Source organism: Gorilla gorilla, chromosome 16 (genome assembly GCF_029281585.2).
Source record: "Gorilla gorilla gorilla isolate KB3781 chromosome 16, NHGRI_mGorGor1-v2.1_pri, whole genome shotgun sequence".
Classification (NCBI taxonomy): Eukaryota; Metazoa; Chordata; class Mammalia; order Primates; family Hominidae; genus Gorilla; species Gorilla gorilla.
Window position 1 is genome coordinate 89,076,307 of NC_073240.2, and position 19,535 is coordinate 89,095,841.

Genomic DNA, 19,535 nt, shown 5'->3' on the forward strand with positions numbered 1-19,535 from the left:
AGAGGGAAAGAGTTTTAAATTAATTACGCTAAAGGATAATAAAATCTTTGGGGTAAATGGATATTCAAAAGAACATATTTTATCCTACTTTGAGAGCTTACTCAAATGATTATAACTGGGAAGTTGAATATCAACATATCAGGAGTAACAGGATATCACAAAGACACAGAGCTGGAGATATTCAATCTTTTCCTTGGGACTCAGTCTCAAATAATAATTGCATGTATGTTCCCCTTACAACATTCATTTCCATCCAATGTTTAACTTATAGGCTACCTTAAAAATTGTGCAATCTCCTTTTCCTCTCAGAAAAGCAAGGTTCAGTCTCTCGAGTTGATACCGGATCTCATGATCTTTGCACACATTCGAACTTTCCCAAACTTTCAAACTACATTTAAATTCAACATACTTCCCTATTATGTAATGAATCCAAATAAAACAAGGACAATTGTTGTTTTATACTTTATTTGAGAAGAGACCCTACATAAACTATGTCAGGAGGATACAGGTCTACACACAATTTCATCAATCAATAAATGGAGTTGTTAACATAACATTGAAGATATGATACTATGAGAAAGACAGACATATGACCAAGGAGTATTTACAACTCTCACTTATGATATATTTATATTGAAGATGGATATATACATATATACATGTACATGTGCATATACATACCTATGTCCATACATACACACACATATATACATATATATGTATAAAATGTTTTTGAACAAAAACCAAGAAAAGAGTTCGCCTTCCTGTAGTGATTAACCATTTGAAAGTGAAGAATGGTTGATTTGTATTAGTGTCATGGTGTTAAATCTCTGCCCCCACATTTAACTTCAACACCCATAGATTCCGATGAAGACACGTGTTTGCCTTGGGATGGAAGCATGAGGGTGAAGAATGGGGTGATGGGTATGGGGCCGAGACTGAAGGACATGCACAATGGGAGAAACAACCTTTGGTGATACCATTAAATCATCCTTTTGTATTAAACATAAATTATTAATACAGTTTAAAAAAATAATTTCTGTTTTCTTTTGAGGTTGGGGAGAAAGGAAGGGTGAGATGAAGAATAGAGGGTGGGCACTTGCCTTTTCAACATATCCCTTAATATCAACTGAGAACACACCCCTCTAACCTGTGGCCATCTTATCAAGTTAGAATTTTTTTTTTGCATAAATGACACCTTCTCATAAGAGTTTTACTTAGACAATAAACCTCTTCTCTAAAGGCAAATGCAGTCATCATTTTAACTAGATTGATTCTCCAAGACTCGCCAGGATGCAAATAAAATTAGCATAGCCAATGCATTCACCTGTCATAAAGGAAAGGAATGAAGGGAACAGCACCTCAAGGAGGAGATACGATTAGTAAAACCCAGTTCTACTAAAACTTCAGTCACTTATGTTATCAACTTTGGGATCCAAATGATAGGAAGCAATCATGATCAGCACTTTCCAGAAGCCTGGGAGAAAAACAAACGAGCATCTCGTAGGAGTATTTCTAAGTCATAAAATACAAATGAGGAACTATCAATTGGGATTAAGATAAAGGGCATAAGATCCAGTTGAAAGCACCTCAACTGCTGTGGTCAACGTCTCCACCCATAAATGATGAGTTGGCAATACTGTATTCATTGTTAAACTTTCCTTAATTCAAGCCACACTGTTGTTGTTGCTGCTGTTTTTTCTTTTCCAAAATCTGTAAAATTAGCTTGGCCTCAGAACACATGTGCACAGGTATCAGGTGTCCCACATGCCACACATACCATTGTTCAGCAGTTGCCATAAGCCAGCTAACCCTTCAGATTGCCAATATATTTATGCAAACATTGGGAAACACACACGAACACATGGGATCAGACAAGATATAATAGCTTTACATATACTTAGTACAGAAGCTTAGGGAGGGGGGATGGAAATCAGTTACAACAGTACCTAAACTTCATTGGCAAATTCCTCTCAGGGAACGTAATATCCTAATAATGCACTGAAGTAGGTACCAGCTGATTTTCCAGATATTGAAAGTTTGCTGCACAACATCAGCCTAGAGATAAAGGGACATGTAATGTCCAGTAGGAAACAAATCAGTGTATATCATTTACACGACAATAGATCCTTCATTTCCCTTGAAATAAGATATGTAAAGTAGCACTTAGTTTAATACAAGTTTTGTTCTGCTGTAGACCTAGCTGTAAAAAGCCATTCATGCAAAAAATTACTTCCAGTTTTAGCTGGATGTTTAAAGGACACTTCTCCTGAAAACAAGTCCCTTTCACTTAGGGAAGGGAAAAAAAAAAAATCCCACTTAGCCAGTGCCGGCTGAGAGTGGAAAATACAAGACTTTGGTGTTTGTAGGGCATTTGCCTTAAGAACCCAGAAGTAGCACTGAGCTCACCTCTAAAGAGGCAGAGGGCTAGACGCGCCCTTGAAAATTTTAGGAATTTTTTCAGAAAAAGTACTGAGAATCTTTATAAAATTGTATTCGCCAGCCAGTTCCCTCCTGGGGCTTCTATTGGCATCATCTCTCCTTCTAGAGATGCCTGCTCTGCATCTCTAGTCTCAGGCCACATATCCCCCACCCAGCAGATCGTTCCTCCATTAGCAGTCACTTTGCAGCTCCTTCCCCTCTGTTCTAAGGGAAAATAACTTGTATTATTAAGCTTTCCTATCCCCATAGGTCCTTTCTGTACATATTATTTCTAAACTTTTTAAATATAGGAAGGTTCCTGGATTAAAATATAAGACAAAACTCCTCTATTCTAAAGAACTCTAACAGAGGTGTTGGATGCTGCTCACCTCCAGTCTTCATACAAATAATCTAGAGAATCTTGTGCCATGGCCTTTTTTGCAGGGCAAGTGTAAGCACTGGAATGAGATTCACTCAAGAAGACAAGGAATGGAAGGAATGGATGGCTACATCTTAGACCCACTCCCAAGTTAGAAATCATAGTTCCACTGAACTTGCTCCTCTGAGATCTGGCTCTGTCCTACTTTTTCCACCTCATTTATTCCTAAAAGAAACCACTTATTGTCTTACACCACTAAATGTTATGGATGTTATGATAAGCAACATGGAAAGGGAATGGAAAGAAAGGGATAAGATATAGGGGAAATTCAGAGCCTTGGATGGTACAGAGGCATTCAAAACGGAGGTTTTCTAACATCTGTCAGATAGAAGGCAATATTTATGATGAAACCTGCAGTGACTGACTTGCCTTCCCAACACAGGATTCATCCTGACATGAGTGAAGAAGATGCTGACAATTAGTTAAGAGTAGACAATGATGACTCTAAGATGATATCTGTGTGTCATTGTGCTATATAAAAACTGGCCAATCACAAAGCAATGTGACAACATGTGCTTCTGCTACCCTTGTTTTCTCAGTACACCCTTCAGTCTGGCCTGAAGAATGCCACAAGGAGTCATTTGCATTCTTATTGTGATTGTTTAAGGCAAAAACAGCTGTTAAAGAGCACTCAGGGTTGAAGGGTGGATGCTGAGAATCAAAGAAGTGCCCCCAATGAGTCTCCAAAATGAATAACAGCAGCATCACTGGGACCTTTTCTGTCCCCAAACTTCATAGCTTCTGCTCAACTGCTGTGAAATATTGCCTCCAGATGCACACTGAGTCAAACATAGACTTGTACATTGTGAGAAATGTGCAGAAATGTTAAAAGGAAAATGATTGTGTATAAGCAGTCCTTCATTTAGGGGTTTACGAGTCAGTGGTATGTTATAAAGACTTGTGTAGGGGGAGCCTACTCTAAAGCATGCCCTTCAAATGAAGTCTAGTGTGTTTCTTTCTACTTCTCTGAGCCAGGAGAGCTGGGAGTGTTACTCCAAACCCATTTGTTAGGAGGTCAAGAATGTGACAGAGACAGCTAAGCTAGGCTTGGTAATAAATGAAAGATGTAAGAACCTTAAGAATAAAGTCTTCCAAGTTGAGGCTCTGGTAGATAGGAAATAAAGGAAAACAAAACAACTGCCCTTCCTAGTCTGGGAGGTCAATCAGGATAGCGGGCCCCTTCAACTCAGGGGGTTGTTTGCTGTCCCTGGTGCTGAAAACATACACCCAGGCATCGCTGCAGAATTTACACTCTGGGATGCGAGAAGCAAGAAATCTCGCTTATCAAACTAAATACTCTTTCAGCAAAGGCTGATTTCAGGTGACAGGCCTCAAAACATGTTCCAAAAGTCTTTTTTTTTTTTTGTATGTGTGTCATTTCAAACAAAAATAGCCCTGAAGCAACCTTAGTTTTCCTGTGGAACAGTTAATGCATGCCAAAGTACTGATGTGGTAGCTCTCCCAAAATTCCCTCATGTTATTCATGAACCTTAAAACCTTGGAAAAGAAAGATTGTAAACAGATGCACCATTGGGGTCTACAGTCCCCACCTACTGATTTCTTTTTCTGATACCAGTTGCAGATAATAATTTATATGGCTTGCTATGACTAAATGTTTCTAAAGGAAATATTTGGGTAAAACTTTGCCATGAACTGCAACATGGGCCTCTGAATTCCTCTCCTTTCCTAATTTTATTGTCACAGTCTGAGAAAATAAAAAGGGCATCTATTATGCTAAAGAGAAAGTATAAACTCATAAACAACTACATTCTATCTGCCTCTAAACCCCCACCAGCGAAAATACACACACACACACACACACACACACACAGAATCTCAAAAAGTAAAGTCTACCTGAGAAATAACATGAATCTTCCCCCAACAGTACACAAATCTTTGCCAGAGAGAAGAACACTGCTATTTTCTTTCACATTCAGAGTGAGAATTTTCTTGCCCCAACTTGCTTTCCTTTCATTTTAATTTGACAGTTCCTCAAGCTAATCCACCATGGCCCCCACATAAACAAGAAGAGTTCTTGATGCTGTGAAGTGAGAGAAAAATAACATGAGTCATTTTCTGTTGCCTCCACATCTGATAGAATTGGAGGAGCCTTTACTTTGGGATATGAATACAATCAATCTTTTCTAGCCTGGAAAAGGAAGTATCCTAAGAAAGGCTAAACTCTCAGAGAAGGGGCAGATGGTGAGAAAGCATTGAAATAAGTTCTTGTTGTGCCTGTTAACATATCAGGTCAAACTTTCTCTACCTGGTGAGTTATTCCCCAAATGATATCTCTGAAATCCTTAAATAATCAGTCTTGTCTTTAGGAAGTTATATGGCGAAATGAGCTTGTTCAAGGAAGGCTTTAACAGTACTGTGAAGGAGGTCATCCCCTCCAGATTATCAGAATAAATTATGAAACTTCACCCTGAACCAGTGACTAAGCCAAATAGATAAAGCATCCCCCTGTCTCCTTGTATTTTTTAGAGCATTCTCCATCGCTAGATACTCAAAGTGGAAAATGCTAATGGCAAAACTTCTAAAAAACAGACACCAGCAAAAATTTAAGGAAGATATGCCTCAAAACACGTCTCAAAAGCGGCTCTCAGTCTCTCAGCTCAGCACCCAGCAAGACTGCATGCAACTGCCCAGAGAGTGGGCTCTATTATTTGTCTGGCCCTGTACAGTTCACCTTCTCCAATTTCACATCATAATTTAAAATCTCAGTGGTAAACCAATTTGGACTCTCATTTCGAAAGCTGGGATGGTTTTTGTCTACTGAACAGTGGTCCGAAATGGAGGTGTTGCTTTTCTACATAAGAAAAACAAAAATTGAGCCCAATCTTTTGTCATCAAGATTGCCTCTGTATAAGGCAAAAGGTAAAGAGAAAAGAGAAGCTGAGATAGCCTGAACTTGAGCAAAATATTTATGAATTTCCTAGGATTTGGGGTATGCAGCTTTATTCTGATTTCTTTCTGGAGTGATCAAAATACTTTTAGAAAATCATGTATAGCATTTTGTCAGATACACTGCAAGTGATTGTTGCTTGGAGATCTATGAAAAATAACATTTGAGAAAATTTTACTTGCCAAGTAGTCACTAATACAGAGTACTTATAATAGTGGCTGTCATCACAAACACCTGGGATTTTTTAGGGGCTGTAAATGACAGAATACTGTGACTTTGGCATTCTGGCCTCAGGATTCATTACCAAGGGTTTCATTTTCATTCAGAAACATTTCTCCGTGGGAATCCCACTCACACGTATTTTTGTTGGCACTTGGGCCTATTAAAGGTGTGGTCTAGCATTTGCTCTTCACTTATCTTAAGATTATTTTCCCATGTACAAATGCTGGTCCTGGAATGAACAGAGTACCACTTAAAAATCATTATCCCTTCAGATGCTCCCTGAAAAATTAGTTATACCACCAAATTTATAGAGAAAGTTTCATAGAGTCCTATTTTTACAAAGCATTATGTTGAAATTGACAGAACCTTATGAAAGCAAGAGTTGATGGCAAGGAATTAAATGCAGCAGAAGATGCCATTTTGCTACAAAATGTCAGAGTTCCAAGCCTGAAAACAAACTCAAATTGTCCCTTTGCAGTGACTAAGCCAAATAGATAAAGAATCCCCCTGTCTCCTTGTATTTTTTAGAGCATTCTCCATCACTAGATACTCAAAGCAAAAAATGCTAATGGCAAAACTTCTAAAAAACTGACACCAGCAAAAATTTAAGGAAGATACGCCTCAAAATGTGTCTCAAAAGCGGCTCTCAGTCACTCAGCTCAGCACCCAGCAAGACTGTATGCAACTGCCCAGAGAGTGGGCTCTATTTGTCTGGCCCTGTACAGTTCACAGAGTATGTTAACAGTTATGATCTCATTTAGGGCTCAAATAACCCTCTGTGGCATGCAGGGGGTTGATAGTAGTTCTATTTTGTATATTAAGAAACTGAGGTAAAGGGCAGACAATGTTTTTCCAAGATCTCTCAGCAGGAAATAGAAATGTGCAAGTTCTGTGCCTCCTATTCCCATTATCCTCTCTCTACCACACTTTCCATCCGTTTTGCCATTTTATCCTAGAAAGCATTCATAATAGACCCCAACTCTTTCCTAAAGAAATAAAAGTGAAAAAAATTATAAATCTCATTGAATATATTAGAAGGAATCAAGAAAAGAAACAATATGGAACTATCCCCAGCATTAAAAAGTATACATTTACATATATATATAAATATATATATACACACACACCCCTATATATATGTAAACTATATATATCCCATATAATAATAATCATATATACATGGGATTATTTTAATATGTATATATATTAAAATAAGGGATTGGGTTAGACATTATGAATTTGTTTTTAATAGCAAATATGGTTATTTGTGTTTTTCAGAGCCATTTAAGGAACAGAGTTGAAGTATCTATTGATACATAATGATTTGGGGAATAGATGGTTTGGTCTTCCAGCTCCTTCAGAAATTTCTTCTATCTCTTTGTTTCTAGAAAGGAAGCATATTATCAGGTTCAGTTCTGTCCTTAAGATATAAACCTCTCTGGTGCCATCACAGAAAAGGTTTCATTTGATTGAAAAAGGCTTTTTTTCCCCCTCAAGATTTGGATGCTGCTGCAAATCTGTGTGTCAATATTATAGTCACTTCACTAAATAAATAAATGCTTTGCTGACATGTGGAACTCCTCATCTATAGAAATATAGCATATCCACTCTCATAGGGGCCTAGAAAAAACGAAAATTATGTTTTACCATTTATCCATATAGTTAACAGCCAGAAAACAACAGAGGAAATTAAAAGAAAATGTGTTTGGAGAAAGGCTCCCCTTTCCTAACCAAGCCAGAAGGATGGTTTGACTTCAAAAAGACAGACTGAGGCATTATAATAGGCTTGTTGTCCCAGAGTCTCTTGTGCAAAAGCAACTGATGAGGCGCTAATGAGGCACTAATCACTTGGTCCAGGGGGCTGGAAAGATACTGATGGCTGGGAGAACACACTTGTTTTCCTCTCTAAAAACCTAGGCTAAATCCCAAGCTTGGTTGATGTGCAGGCTAGGAAAGAGGGAGATGAGCCAATAGGGCTTTCCCTGGCTTTTCCCTGGCCTTAAAGGGTGGGGTGGGGAGCAGGGAATGGACAGCAAGTGTTCAGAGTTTGGACAGCTTCCAAAGGAGGGTCACAAGAGACAAACTGCCATAAAACAAAAATGGGACTGACTCCTCAGTGTGGGGATGTTTGCAAACTTGTTCAGGGCAGGATCTTGAGATGATATATAATATTTCAGTGATAACCAACTTGAGCAATGGATGAGAAACAGATTGGCTTGCCCCATCTCTGGAATTAGAGGGGCACAGGACTGCAACTAGTTGTCAGATGCCCACATTAAGCTAAGGACACTCAAGTGACAATCTAGCAGGCTTGCTCCTAGCCCAGTGCTCTTCTCCTGCCCCATGCTAACCGTTTTGGTTCACGTTCTAATTCAGTTTGAGTGTCTGAGCTTCATATCTGACTACTTGTTTCAGCCACAAGATAGGTTCAATAACCTGCTTAAACTACTTCACATTTATATTTGCACTTACTACTATTTGTTACTCAGGAACAAATTCAGTACCATTTCCCCCAGAAAATTAATTAATTAAATAAAATCTGAATCAAGTTTTTGTTTCTCGAAGAAAACCAGTCCTATCTTTAAATATGAAAGTTTAAAGAAACTCAAGATGTAGTCTCCCTTGAAAAAGCCCTAATTTCCTGAGCTCCAAAGTGCAGAAAGTCAAAGGGTATGTGTCGATAATAAGAGGAAAGATGAGCTATAGATGAGTTTAAGAAATCACACATGTGATGCACACTTCATTGCAAATGCATGCACACAGAGATCAACGGAAGCAACACAAATGGGGCATATGGATTTGTATACCAGTAGGATTGTGGAGGCTTTTGTATGTGTGTGTGTGCGCATATATGTACGCATGAATAAGTATCGTAACATAAATAATTAAAAACATGAATGTAGTTTGCACTATGAGCATGAGCACCTAGAATAAAACACAATGCTGATAATTGCTTTTAAATAAAGTCATCAAGATTGCCTCCGTATGATTTTTACCTTTTTCAGCCCAGAAAGATATCTTTCCAATTCATAAACACAATGTCCTTGGCTGGAAACTTTCAATTCTCCTAAAGAAATACCTAAGAACACGCAAGGAGATTCTTATTATTTAAATGAAAGAGAAGAGGCAAGTAGGAAAAACAATTTCAAAGGGAATTAGAATCAGTAAAATCTCAGAGAAAATTGTTATCCAGACTTTAGGGTAAAGTATTCTAAAACCCTGAGGTAAGTTTCCAAAGACGCCTGCAACCATGCTGAGCAACTCTGTGGAGTCTGAAGGTGACTGAATCTAACCTGAAGGCCTTTTCTCAAAACTTTGGATGTAATCAATGGCCCTATTTTGCAGAAAAGTTGCAATTTCAGCTTTGAGGTTCTATGTGGCTGTTGTGCCACAATGTGGAATTATAGAGTGAGTCTGGCGCATTCTGGAGCCAACCACTCCTTAAAGAGCTGACAAACCAGTGCTTAGAAAACAGCTACATCTTTTGTCCCAGTTGGGAGAAACAGAAGCTGTGGCTGCCTCTCTTGTAAGGACCATAGGAAAGACCTGCACAAAAGACAAACACCTTGTCCTTCAGAATCCATCTGTCCGGCCTAGATGCAGTCATGACCTTGTTGCAATGGGATCTTGAATCCCTAGAGGATTGCAGAGCCCAGAGCAGGGCTCAATGACTTAGGACACACTAATTCCTTTTAAACCATTTCACTTTGTGCAGCATTAAGATACACTGTGAAACTGTCATCAGCAGAGTGTTTTTCATGCCTTTATTTGCAGTTCCCTCAGGGGAAACCCAATACGATGACAATCTCTGTCACTCTAAGCAGAAAGCCTGGCTCAGCATCATGGTCAGAGAAGGCCCAAACTCCCTCTCCCAGGGTCAGATCTCAGCCATGGCTCCTCTGCTCCTGGAGGCTAAAAGTTTATGGACAGAGAAAGCAGAGTCAGTGGGGAGAGGAGGGTTGCTGAGGGTGGGCCACCAAGGGTTCCAGATGGGATTTGTGGAGACACATCACATGCATCTCAATGAGCTTTGCAGTAAAATTCACTGCACAGAGGTTAATCTAGATGTCAACATCGTCTGACAGCACTGAAATTACTCCAGTGCAGGGCTTCTTCAGAAGTCTTAATATAACAGTCAATTCCATCCTGCCTACAGGAAATGAAAGTTTTCTGCTTTGTGTGCAGAATCATTCAGTGCCAATTTTCTCACTGTTTGAAGTCCAAACTGTTTGTAGCTCTGGGATTCACCTTGTATTAAGACTTTCGTGGAGTTTGAGAAGCTGGATTGTCAGTCCCATGGAAGCAGGAGGATAGGAGCCAAAAGAAAAAGAAAAAAGAAGAAATATGAAAAAAAATCTTCTTCACTGAGATTTACTTCTCCACTACAAATGGCAGAAATCAAATCACCTGGACCACGTTTATTTATTCACTCCAGAGGTAGGCTCAGAGGCATCAGTTACATGCCAGGTAGCTATTAAATTGAGACGGAACATGGACAGATCTCCAGTGAGGAAAAAAAAATTGAATGTGTCCTACCATTTAACATATTACAAAATTAGTCTTTAAAAATAATATGTGAAACTTCCATGTGTTCTTCTTAAATGAAAGAATAATTATCAGACTTGGACTTCAGTGTTTACACTTCTTGTTGGGTTTTAGGGATGTTGCATCTAAAAGAATGTCAGTAATCCCGCAATCCTATTACTGGGTATCTACCCAGAGGAAAAGAAGTCATTATACATAAGAGATAGAGATACTTGCACACATATGTTTATAGCAGCACAATTTGCAATTGCAAAAAGTGGAATCAACCCAAATGCCCATCAATCAATGAGCGGATAAAGAAACTGTGGTATACACACACACACACACACACACACACACAAACATATATATGTATGATGGAATACTACTCATCCATAAAAAGGAATGAATTAATGGCATTCGAAGTGACCTGGGTGAGATTGGAGACCACTATTCTAAGTGAAGCAATTCAGGAATAGAAAACCAAACATCGTATGTTCTCACTGATATGTGGGAGCTAAGCTATGAGGATGTCAAGGTATAAGAATGACACAATGGACTTTGGGGACTCAGGGGGAAAGGGTGGAAGGGAGTGAGGGATAAAAGACTACAAATATGGTGCATACTGCTTGGGTGATGGGTGTGCCAAAATCTCACAAATCACCACCAAAGAACTTACTCATGTAACCAAACACTACCTGTTCCCCAATAACCTATGGAAATAAAATATATATATATATAAAATAAGTCTTGAAAAATAGAATAAAAGACTGTCAGAGTACACCATAAGTATTTGAGCTCTCAATCTACCTTTGGCCTTTCAAGAAAGATGTCTAAATTTATCATTGCCTAAAATGAGAAGAAACCACCTCCTTTTGTAAGATACTAAACTGAAAAGCAAGACCTGAGTGCCTCAGTGATTCTCAGAAGTAGATGTTCAACAGGCCTTTCCTCACCTCTGTTATCTTGATACAACTTCTATTAGAAACTTCCAGCTTTGTCAGCTAGAAGTATCCCCTGCAAGCTATGAATGTGGGTCATGACACTGAACAAAAAGCAATATTTGCCTGGGTGATTAGGAAAAATTAATACAACTTACTGCCCTGCCTCTCTATGATGAAAGAAAGATAGCCAAGCTCACTGGTTCAAGACATTATCTCCTACTGCGAATGTCAAACTGGGTCTTGTTTTAAATTTGGAACTTAGAAGTAAACTAGAAAAAAGAGAATCTGAGTTTTATTTCTTTGATAAAGAATTCCAAGTACTTTGAAGGAACACCCCCCCGCCCAGTCCAACCTCCACAGGTCTCACAGAAAAGCATCTATTCTAGTACACTGACACTTGAGCCAAAGACAGTTCTTGTTGCAAACTATAGATACTTTTATAGGAAAATATGCTTGAGGAGAATGTGTCATGCAGAGCCTCTGTCAGAAGCCAAGATTCAGCTCTTTAGGGTAGGGCAGCCCATGCTCAGAGCAAAAGTTCTAATACCCAATGCAGTGACACAAATATTCACCACACCTATTATGGTCAGCAGTGCCTTTCAGAAAGAGCAATCAATGATCAAAATCTCACATTCTCTCTGTCTCACCCTTCCTAGGGGGTGGTTTTCCCTGCAGTGCTGGTGGCGTCTATACCAACCCCCAAATAAGATGTGATAGAAATGGCTCCTGTGTGGTCATCTATCAGGCAACCAGGAATAATGATTTTCAGATGCTCAGAATGTTAGTCAGCATAATTTAATTCAGAGAGCACCAAATGATCCAACTTTACAAGATGACAGATTTCCCATCGGAATCTTCCTGAATGTTTCTGAGGCCAGTTCATCTCCAGATTTCTTATCCCCAAGAACGGTAAGGCTAAAAGAGAATCCCAAATTGGAATCAATTTGCTGACTTCAACAGGCCTTCTCTGAAGCCATTCCAATCCAATATATAGAAATAAACACACAACATACGTATATGTGTACTTTCTTTAGAAGACACTCCCAGTATTATTAAGCAACACCAAAACATTTTCCCAAGCCCGTATTGATGTCTTAATAATGATGCATAAACTTGGAATTTTCCTTCAAAACCTTATATATTTAAAACCTTAAATATTTAAATCCTTAAATATTGGCCAAAACAATTTATTTGGTATGAAAAAAGAAAGTGGAGCTTCAGGAGCCAAAAACACAGTGACTTCAGCACCCAAGCCCGGAACTAAATGTGCCATTTTTTTTTCTCTCTAAGGCAGATGCCCTTGAGTCTTCTAGCAGGTTGGCTCCCTACCAAAGCAGACAAAAGACATCTCAGGGGCCTCTGGGACAGCTCTCTGGACTGCTGGCAGGTGGGTTCATTCAACAAACATCCCTAGACATTTCCTTGCTCCAGATTCCGAGCAAAGCACTAAAACGACCCTTAATCTCAAGACTGTCCATTGCAATCACTGTACTTTGGAGTCAAGGTAATACTGCTGCTGTTTGGTTTGGAAAAGGGGAACAAAGTAAGTCATTAGTCATTCCTGAATAGAAAAGGACTTTGGTGAATAGTCTGCAACTTAAGACGCTGCCCTCTTTCAAACAACCCGGCCTCTTACAATAAGCATTAAAAGATAAAAATCTTGTCGGTTTTGACCCAGAGTTGATTTCCAGTGGCCTGCATGAGAGATGGGCAGCCCTCTCTCCATATCTTGGAATAGTTTCTGCCAAGTGTTAGCATGTTGGTTTTGAACAGAGAAGGTTGACTAGCTGAGGGGAACAGCCTGGTGAAACGCAGGCAAGTGGCTAGGCCAGTGACCTCCTGTGAAGAGCATAAAAATGAAGTCTCTGGCTTGTCTGCCTGGCTCCCTGTACGATATTCCTCAAATCTACCAGTCACCAGGCCTTCTTTCATTGTCTTCTATAATCAATCCTTTGCCATTGGTAACTTTTCTTCGTCTCCTTCCTTATCTTTCACTTCATCTCTTATTTTGAACAAGCAAGTATATATATATCAGGTGGGACCAGAACCTAGCTTTAAAAAAATGAAAAGGACTCTAAAAATATCTATACAAACCTCTTAAATGTCTCAAATGAGAAATAAGCTGATTTGGCCAAGGCCACGTGGATAACTAATAGCAAAATCAGAAATTTTGCTGGTCTTTTCACCCTGCCACTTTTCTACTTAACTTCCAATGCATCCTGTACTCTCCCGGCATGGCTGACTCACTTCTACTTCTGAGTTGAGTCTCGTGCAGCCCCAGAAGCTGGCTGACAGCTCTCCCGTTGGTGTTGATTTCTGCAGTATTTAGCACCAAAATGACTTGCACTAGTGTATTCCGCAAAGTAAGCATCACTAGAGAAGAACATTAATGTTCAACCTGAACCCAGAAGGACCAAAGATCCTTTGCCTCAAGTGGGAAGCCTCTGTCTAGGAGTAATTTGTGCACGATCTGCTGAATGGAGGAAGCAGCACCTCCTTTTTCTTGTTTCTTGACTAGAGGAGGTTCAGTGATGCCCAAGGTCCCCTCAGAGTTCAGGGATATCATTAGAGGGCAGAGTTAGGTTCACATCCAAAGAAAGAACTAGGAGGTCCCATGGCCACGACACCCTACTCCAAGGTGGACACCCAACAGCAGGTCACTCTCACTCAGTCCAAGAGAGGATCCGGTGAGGTCGGCATGGCAGAGAGACCAGCCTGGGTGCCCTGGAGCATTCATCAAAAGACACAAAAGAGCTCGCTTCAAAGCTAAGCTCTCAGAGGTGATGTGACACGGTCTTCTAAAAGGTGGACTTTGGTATGGGAAAATGAGGGTGAAATGAACTGGAGTGGCCATATTGGCTAATAGGATGTCATTTCACATCACATTTCATCACATTAGGCTCTTAATAAATAAATAAATAAATAAATGGACCGTCGACAGTGCTTTTCTGGTATGTAGGAATGCCAGGATGGGAAGCCGACCAAATGCTCCCCTCCTGGCTTACAGTCGTCTCAGACACTTCAGACTCCAAAATGTTGAGACAAGGGGCAAAGAAGGAGAGGAGTGTCTTATTGGAACTCATCCTTGCCCAGGCCCAGTGAGCCTTCAGCGGCAACTGCCCCCCACCTATGCAAGGCTGTCCTGCCATTCCAGAATGGTATTGAGAAAAATGGCACAGTGACACAACATTGTCAGAATCTAAGAACTCAGAGCTAGAAGGGGCCAGAGATTAGCAGGTGTACCCCTTATTCTGCAGATGGGGAAATTAAGGTACAGTGTACTAAGCCTTATCAGTCCTGTCCCAATATAGGAGGGACAGGTGTGTCCCAGTACACGCCACACTCCCCAGAGCCATAGTGTACCCTGCAATTTCCATGGCCCTATTTTCTGCCTCCTTTACTCTCCAAAATAAATCTTCTTTTTTTAATCTGCCAAGGCTAATATATCAAAGTAGACTCTGTATAGACAGGACAGCCAGGGCTGAAGGATGGCAGGTCTTCCCTCACTACCCTTCCCTGCTCTGCCCCTCTCTCTCTGGCACTCTTCCACAGCCAGCTGCTTACAATGGACACAGGAAGAACATGACCCCAAGATCAACGTGAAAGCCCGTGGGCCTAAGGTGGCAGCAATCTGACAACTGCGGTCTCCTTCAGTGCTTCTTGTTCCCCCAAGGAATCACCTTCTTTCATTAGGCCATGATGAATCAGTGCCCTGAAGATAAAACCATAGCATGGTCCTTATTCCCAGTTTTCCACTCATCTCCAACCCAGTTCTTCTCCTGCTTCTTCCCAGCCCATCAGTGACTGTCAGTTTTGAAACACACAGCCAAGGAGACAGAAGCCACACAGTGTTTGTTCAGGAGAGGATATGGGAGAAGGGAAGCAACAGGAGCATTGGTGCTTCACTTCTAACCAGAAGATACTTTTCCCTCAGGCACCTCCAGACCATGCCCTCCCTGAACACCTGTTCTTAGCTACCCAGATCAAAGCCAGATTGTGCAGTTTCATCCAGCACTCACAGCTCCGGCATAGTGGTCCTCTAGGTGGAAAGACAAGAGGAGTAATTGTCATAGGACAGCAAAGGAGTTCCTTGAGGTGGTCAATCCAAACAGCTTTCCTGCAAAGTCCTCAGGGGCTAGGAGCACAGCACAGTGAGAAAACCAACACCAAATTCCCATCTCACCTCCCTCCCCTCCCAGTCCAGCTAACCAGCCTCGTTGATCCCAAATCCCAACCATGGCTACAATCTGAGCACAGCTCTTTACTATTCAAATAAAAATATTTGTGGGTCTACAAAAAGAAGCAAAACCACAAACACATAATTCAGTACTAAACCCCACATAGGGAGGCCCACATTTCAGCTGCCTTCAGCTAACCAGGACGTCCAGGCTGCTGGCAGTCTCTTCAGCTGGCAGGGAAAAGGGTAGGCCAGAGGCCCCCAGGAGGTGAGCTCCAGTTTGGCAAAGGTCAGTCCCTTAGGTAGCTCTGTGCTTGGGGCAAGGCGGAGGGGCCCCGTGGCCTGGGAGGAACACATCCTCTCCTCTCCAGCAGAGGAGATCTGTGGGGCCAGGCTGTTGGCTTCCATGTTTCATGTGACAGGGAGGCCCAGAGGTCGACCCCACTGTGGTCTGTGGCAGCAGCCAGGAAGGCAGTGATTCCCCAGTGCTGGGGCAGAGGGAGCAGGCCCCAGCCCAGATGTTTCCTTCCCTCTCTCCGGTCAGGGCTCAGGCCTCATTAAGATTCCAAGCCTGCAGCACTGGCCGCTCATTGGACATCTCCCAGAGAAGCCTCAGCCCTTCCCCCTACCCCAGCCCACAAAAGTGATTTCTCAGCCCCTGCGTTTTCACAACAGCTCAAAGGCAGATGCATCAATCCTCCCAGGGGCTGGAAACGTGAGGAGAATGCCAAGGGGCCTGGCACAGGTGCCAAGTAGATTCTCCCCTGCTGGCTCTCACCCACTCCACTGCTTGCTTTCCTGAAACACTCACTGCTGCAGCCTCTCACTAGACATGGCTCCCTTCCTTGGCAGTGGGGTTTACCTGGGACTCAGTAGAGACCCAGGAAGTGGGGTCTAGGATCTAGGGAAGCAGGATGAGAAACTGAGAGGACCAGGGGGCATTCGTTGTAATGACCTACAAGCAACCAAGTCTCTTGCTATTGCAACCCTAAAGCGTGCTGTGTCTACATTCAAAGATAACATGGGGACCTGTTTCCTAACCCCCTAAGCTTCCCAGGGGCCTGAAAGTGGGAGGTGAGGCCAAGGAATCTTTGCAATGATGGAAAAGACAGGTGGCAGTGTCTTGGCAGGGTTCAGGTTTCAGCTATTTTTTCTTCTGTGGTTCTTTTAGTCCAGAAAGTCCAGTTCTTTAAGTTCTGAGAATAGAAAGACACATCCTTTGCAACTCCAGCAAGAAGCTTACACCCAGGATAGATGCGGTCAGCTCCTGTCATGGTTTTGTGTTGTGGGGTTGTCTGTTCTTTGTTTACCCGTAGGTGCCATCATTGATTCCCAAAAGCATCAAGATTACACTTTTTAGAATGGACAAATTAGAACATTGTCCTGAAGTGGAGGAAATGGGGAAGAAGTGGAGGCAAGGACCCTGCTCAGGCATCATTTCTTTGCTGAGCACAGCCAGGCAGTCCCCACATGTGCCTGTGGTGAGCTTCCGGGGTAACAGACACACACAGCAGCGACTGAGCACCACCTTAACTCCTCCCGTCCCAGAGCTCTCATCCCAAAGATTGTCTCTCTGCATGGTCCAGGTCTTCTGCTCCGAAGAGCTGTAGCATTAGAAGCATGGGCCACAGCTTAAGTCAAAGGGAATTTTCCTTTGTATTATTAATATTTTAGAGTTTCTGAGTTGTTAAAGTCTTGTGGTTTTCTGTATCAGCAGCTTCTCTGTGTACTAGAGAAGGTATCTCTCTGTAGATATAGACTGATAGATAGATATATAAATATATATATATATATATTTGCCAAACTGCCTTACAGGGTTTTTTTTCTTTCTCTTTTTTTTCCTTTTTTCAGTGTTGTATGTGTAGCAGGCACTTGAGTTTATATGAAGATGTTCGCTTCAGTCAAGGATGGAAGGAGTTGTGAGGTGGAAGGGAGATGTGAGGCAGGAAGAGAGGAGGCAACAGAGTATGAATTCATGACCACCAGCCACCACTAGCCAAGAATGTCCAGGTAGATTGGGGTGGCCTTCCCCAAAGCATGGAGGATTTTGTAGATCTCCTTGATGTTCAACCGCTGCTGTGGTTCCCTCTGCCAGCACCCCAGCATGACATCGTACACCTCTTTGGGGCAGACTCGGGGCCGCTCCAAAACACGACCTTGGGTAATGCACTCAATGACCTGAAAGAGTGAGAAGAACAAGGAAGTTACACCCAAAGCTCAGCCTTGGTCCTGTGGCTCAGACTTGGCAAAAAGCAACAACTTCCCGGATTAGTTTCAATGCAGAGCCGAAGCTCTCACAGGCACAAGCTAAAGGCTAGGCTGCATACAGCACTGGCATATTGGTCTGTCTGGTGCACAGTGCAGTGAGCAGCACTGGCTGGTGGAGCCCTCTGCTGCCCTTCATACTCCACTTCTTGGGACAGGCCCACATTGACCATTGACTCCCCATACTCTCTTCTCTTTTACCTCACTTTTCTTCTCTAGTCCTGAATCTCATCAGGATGACTGAGCTGCATTCATTTTTCACTTGATAGTGGACATGGGCTTCTGACCTGTCCCTCCCTCTTTCATGAGCCTGCCTCACTTTGAAACTCCCCTGAAGGAGCTCTGCACCCTCTGGCCCCTGCATGCCTATCTCCTTTTATCTCTCATTCCTGGCAGGCTCCCAATTGCAGACTCTGTGCACGTCACCACACTTGCCTCTGAGTCATTACATAGGACCCTTTTGCAGCAAGACCCATCCTTCCCTGCTGTTTGCACTAAACCATGCTTCCAGTTTCTCTTAAAGTCCTTAACAATAGGACTAACTGCTTGATTCACTACTGCCTTCTGGGTGGCCAGTTCAAGTCTGTTAACCTCAGGATCTCAGCATGTCCATCTGTAAGATGGAATCAAATGTCTGCCTTAACCACCCCCAGGAGTGTTGTAAGGATGAAATGAGACCACGAAAAGGGACTGTATGGCCCAACATACTGAAGGAGAAGCCATAAGGAGGAGTAGGAAGAAAACAAGTAATGCATGCCTGGCCAACCCCAGCAGGCCACTTGAGACACAAGTGTATCATTTGCAATGCATTTCCAATTCCTCAAAGACACTTCTTTACTGACACTGAATATGTGCATTTTCAAGGCTTCATTGTCTAGTTTTTAGGTTGGTTTTCACTTCTCCCTAACTCTACCACTGCATAACTTTGGTCAAGTCACTGACCCCAAACTTCAATTTCTGCTTTTAAAGATTGGTCATAATGATAAAAATACACAGAATAATCTCTAGCTCAGCAGCTGAACAAATATTATTTCCCTTCTCTGCCCCCATTAGTCTGTATCTAATTAGGTAAAAGCACTGTCTTTTTTCTCCTTTGCATGTCCCTACACTGCTCAACAGTGCCTTGTCTCCAGTATTGTCTCATGTCACGCTGACTTTGGGAGGGCTGGTCAAACCATCGCTGTGTCAGCATCTGCCTGGCTATATTCACCCTGGAGTTTACGATGGCCCCTTGGCTCATTTCTTTACCAGCCTGATAAGTCTCCAGCTGCTTATATTCCCCATTCATATTAGAGACCCATTTCCACCCTCCATTACCTTCACCTCCAGGAAAAGGGATTCAGTTCGAACTACAGTAGCAGCTGCTAATGCCAAGATCAAAGGCACCTGGGAGTGTCTCTTCTAATGTCGGACTATCCAGGTTTGTTGATTTCCACGGAGAAACCGATGATCAGTGACTGTCAGTATGTGGCTGCTATGGTGGGTGGAGTGGGGGAAGTGGCTGAGGGCAGAAAGCCTGCCTTTAAGGCCAATGCCTCTGTGAGTCTTAGAAGAAACTGCAAACACCCTGTTAGCTGCTATGAGCCAGCTCAAGAACAGAGGCTGAGTCTTCTGTTAAGACCAATAGCAACCTCA

At 42.0% G+C, this 19,535-nt stretch overlaps 1 protein-coding gene across 9 annotated transcripts in view; it reads right to left on the reverse strand.

Annotated features, from left to right (window-relative positions):
* Window positions 1-448: 448 nt before the first annotated feature.
* Window positions 449-19,535, reverse strand: part of NTRK3 (neurotrophic receptor tyrosine kinase 3) — a 397,164-nt gene continuing 378,077 nt past the window's right edge. For all 9 annotated transcript variants that reach the window (XM_055362905.2, XM_055362904.2, XM_055362906.2 and 6 more), the window contains one exon: window positions 449-17,813. In XM_055362905.2, the coding sequence (XP_055218880.1) occupies window positions 17,628-17,813 (186 nt within the window). In that variant the 3' untranslated portion in view covers window positions 449-17,627. The remainder of the gene's footprint in view (window positions 17,814-19,535) is intronic.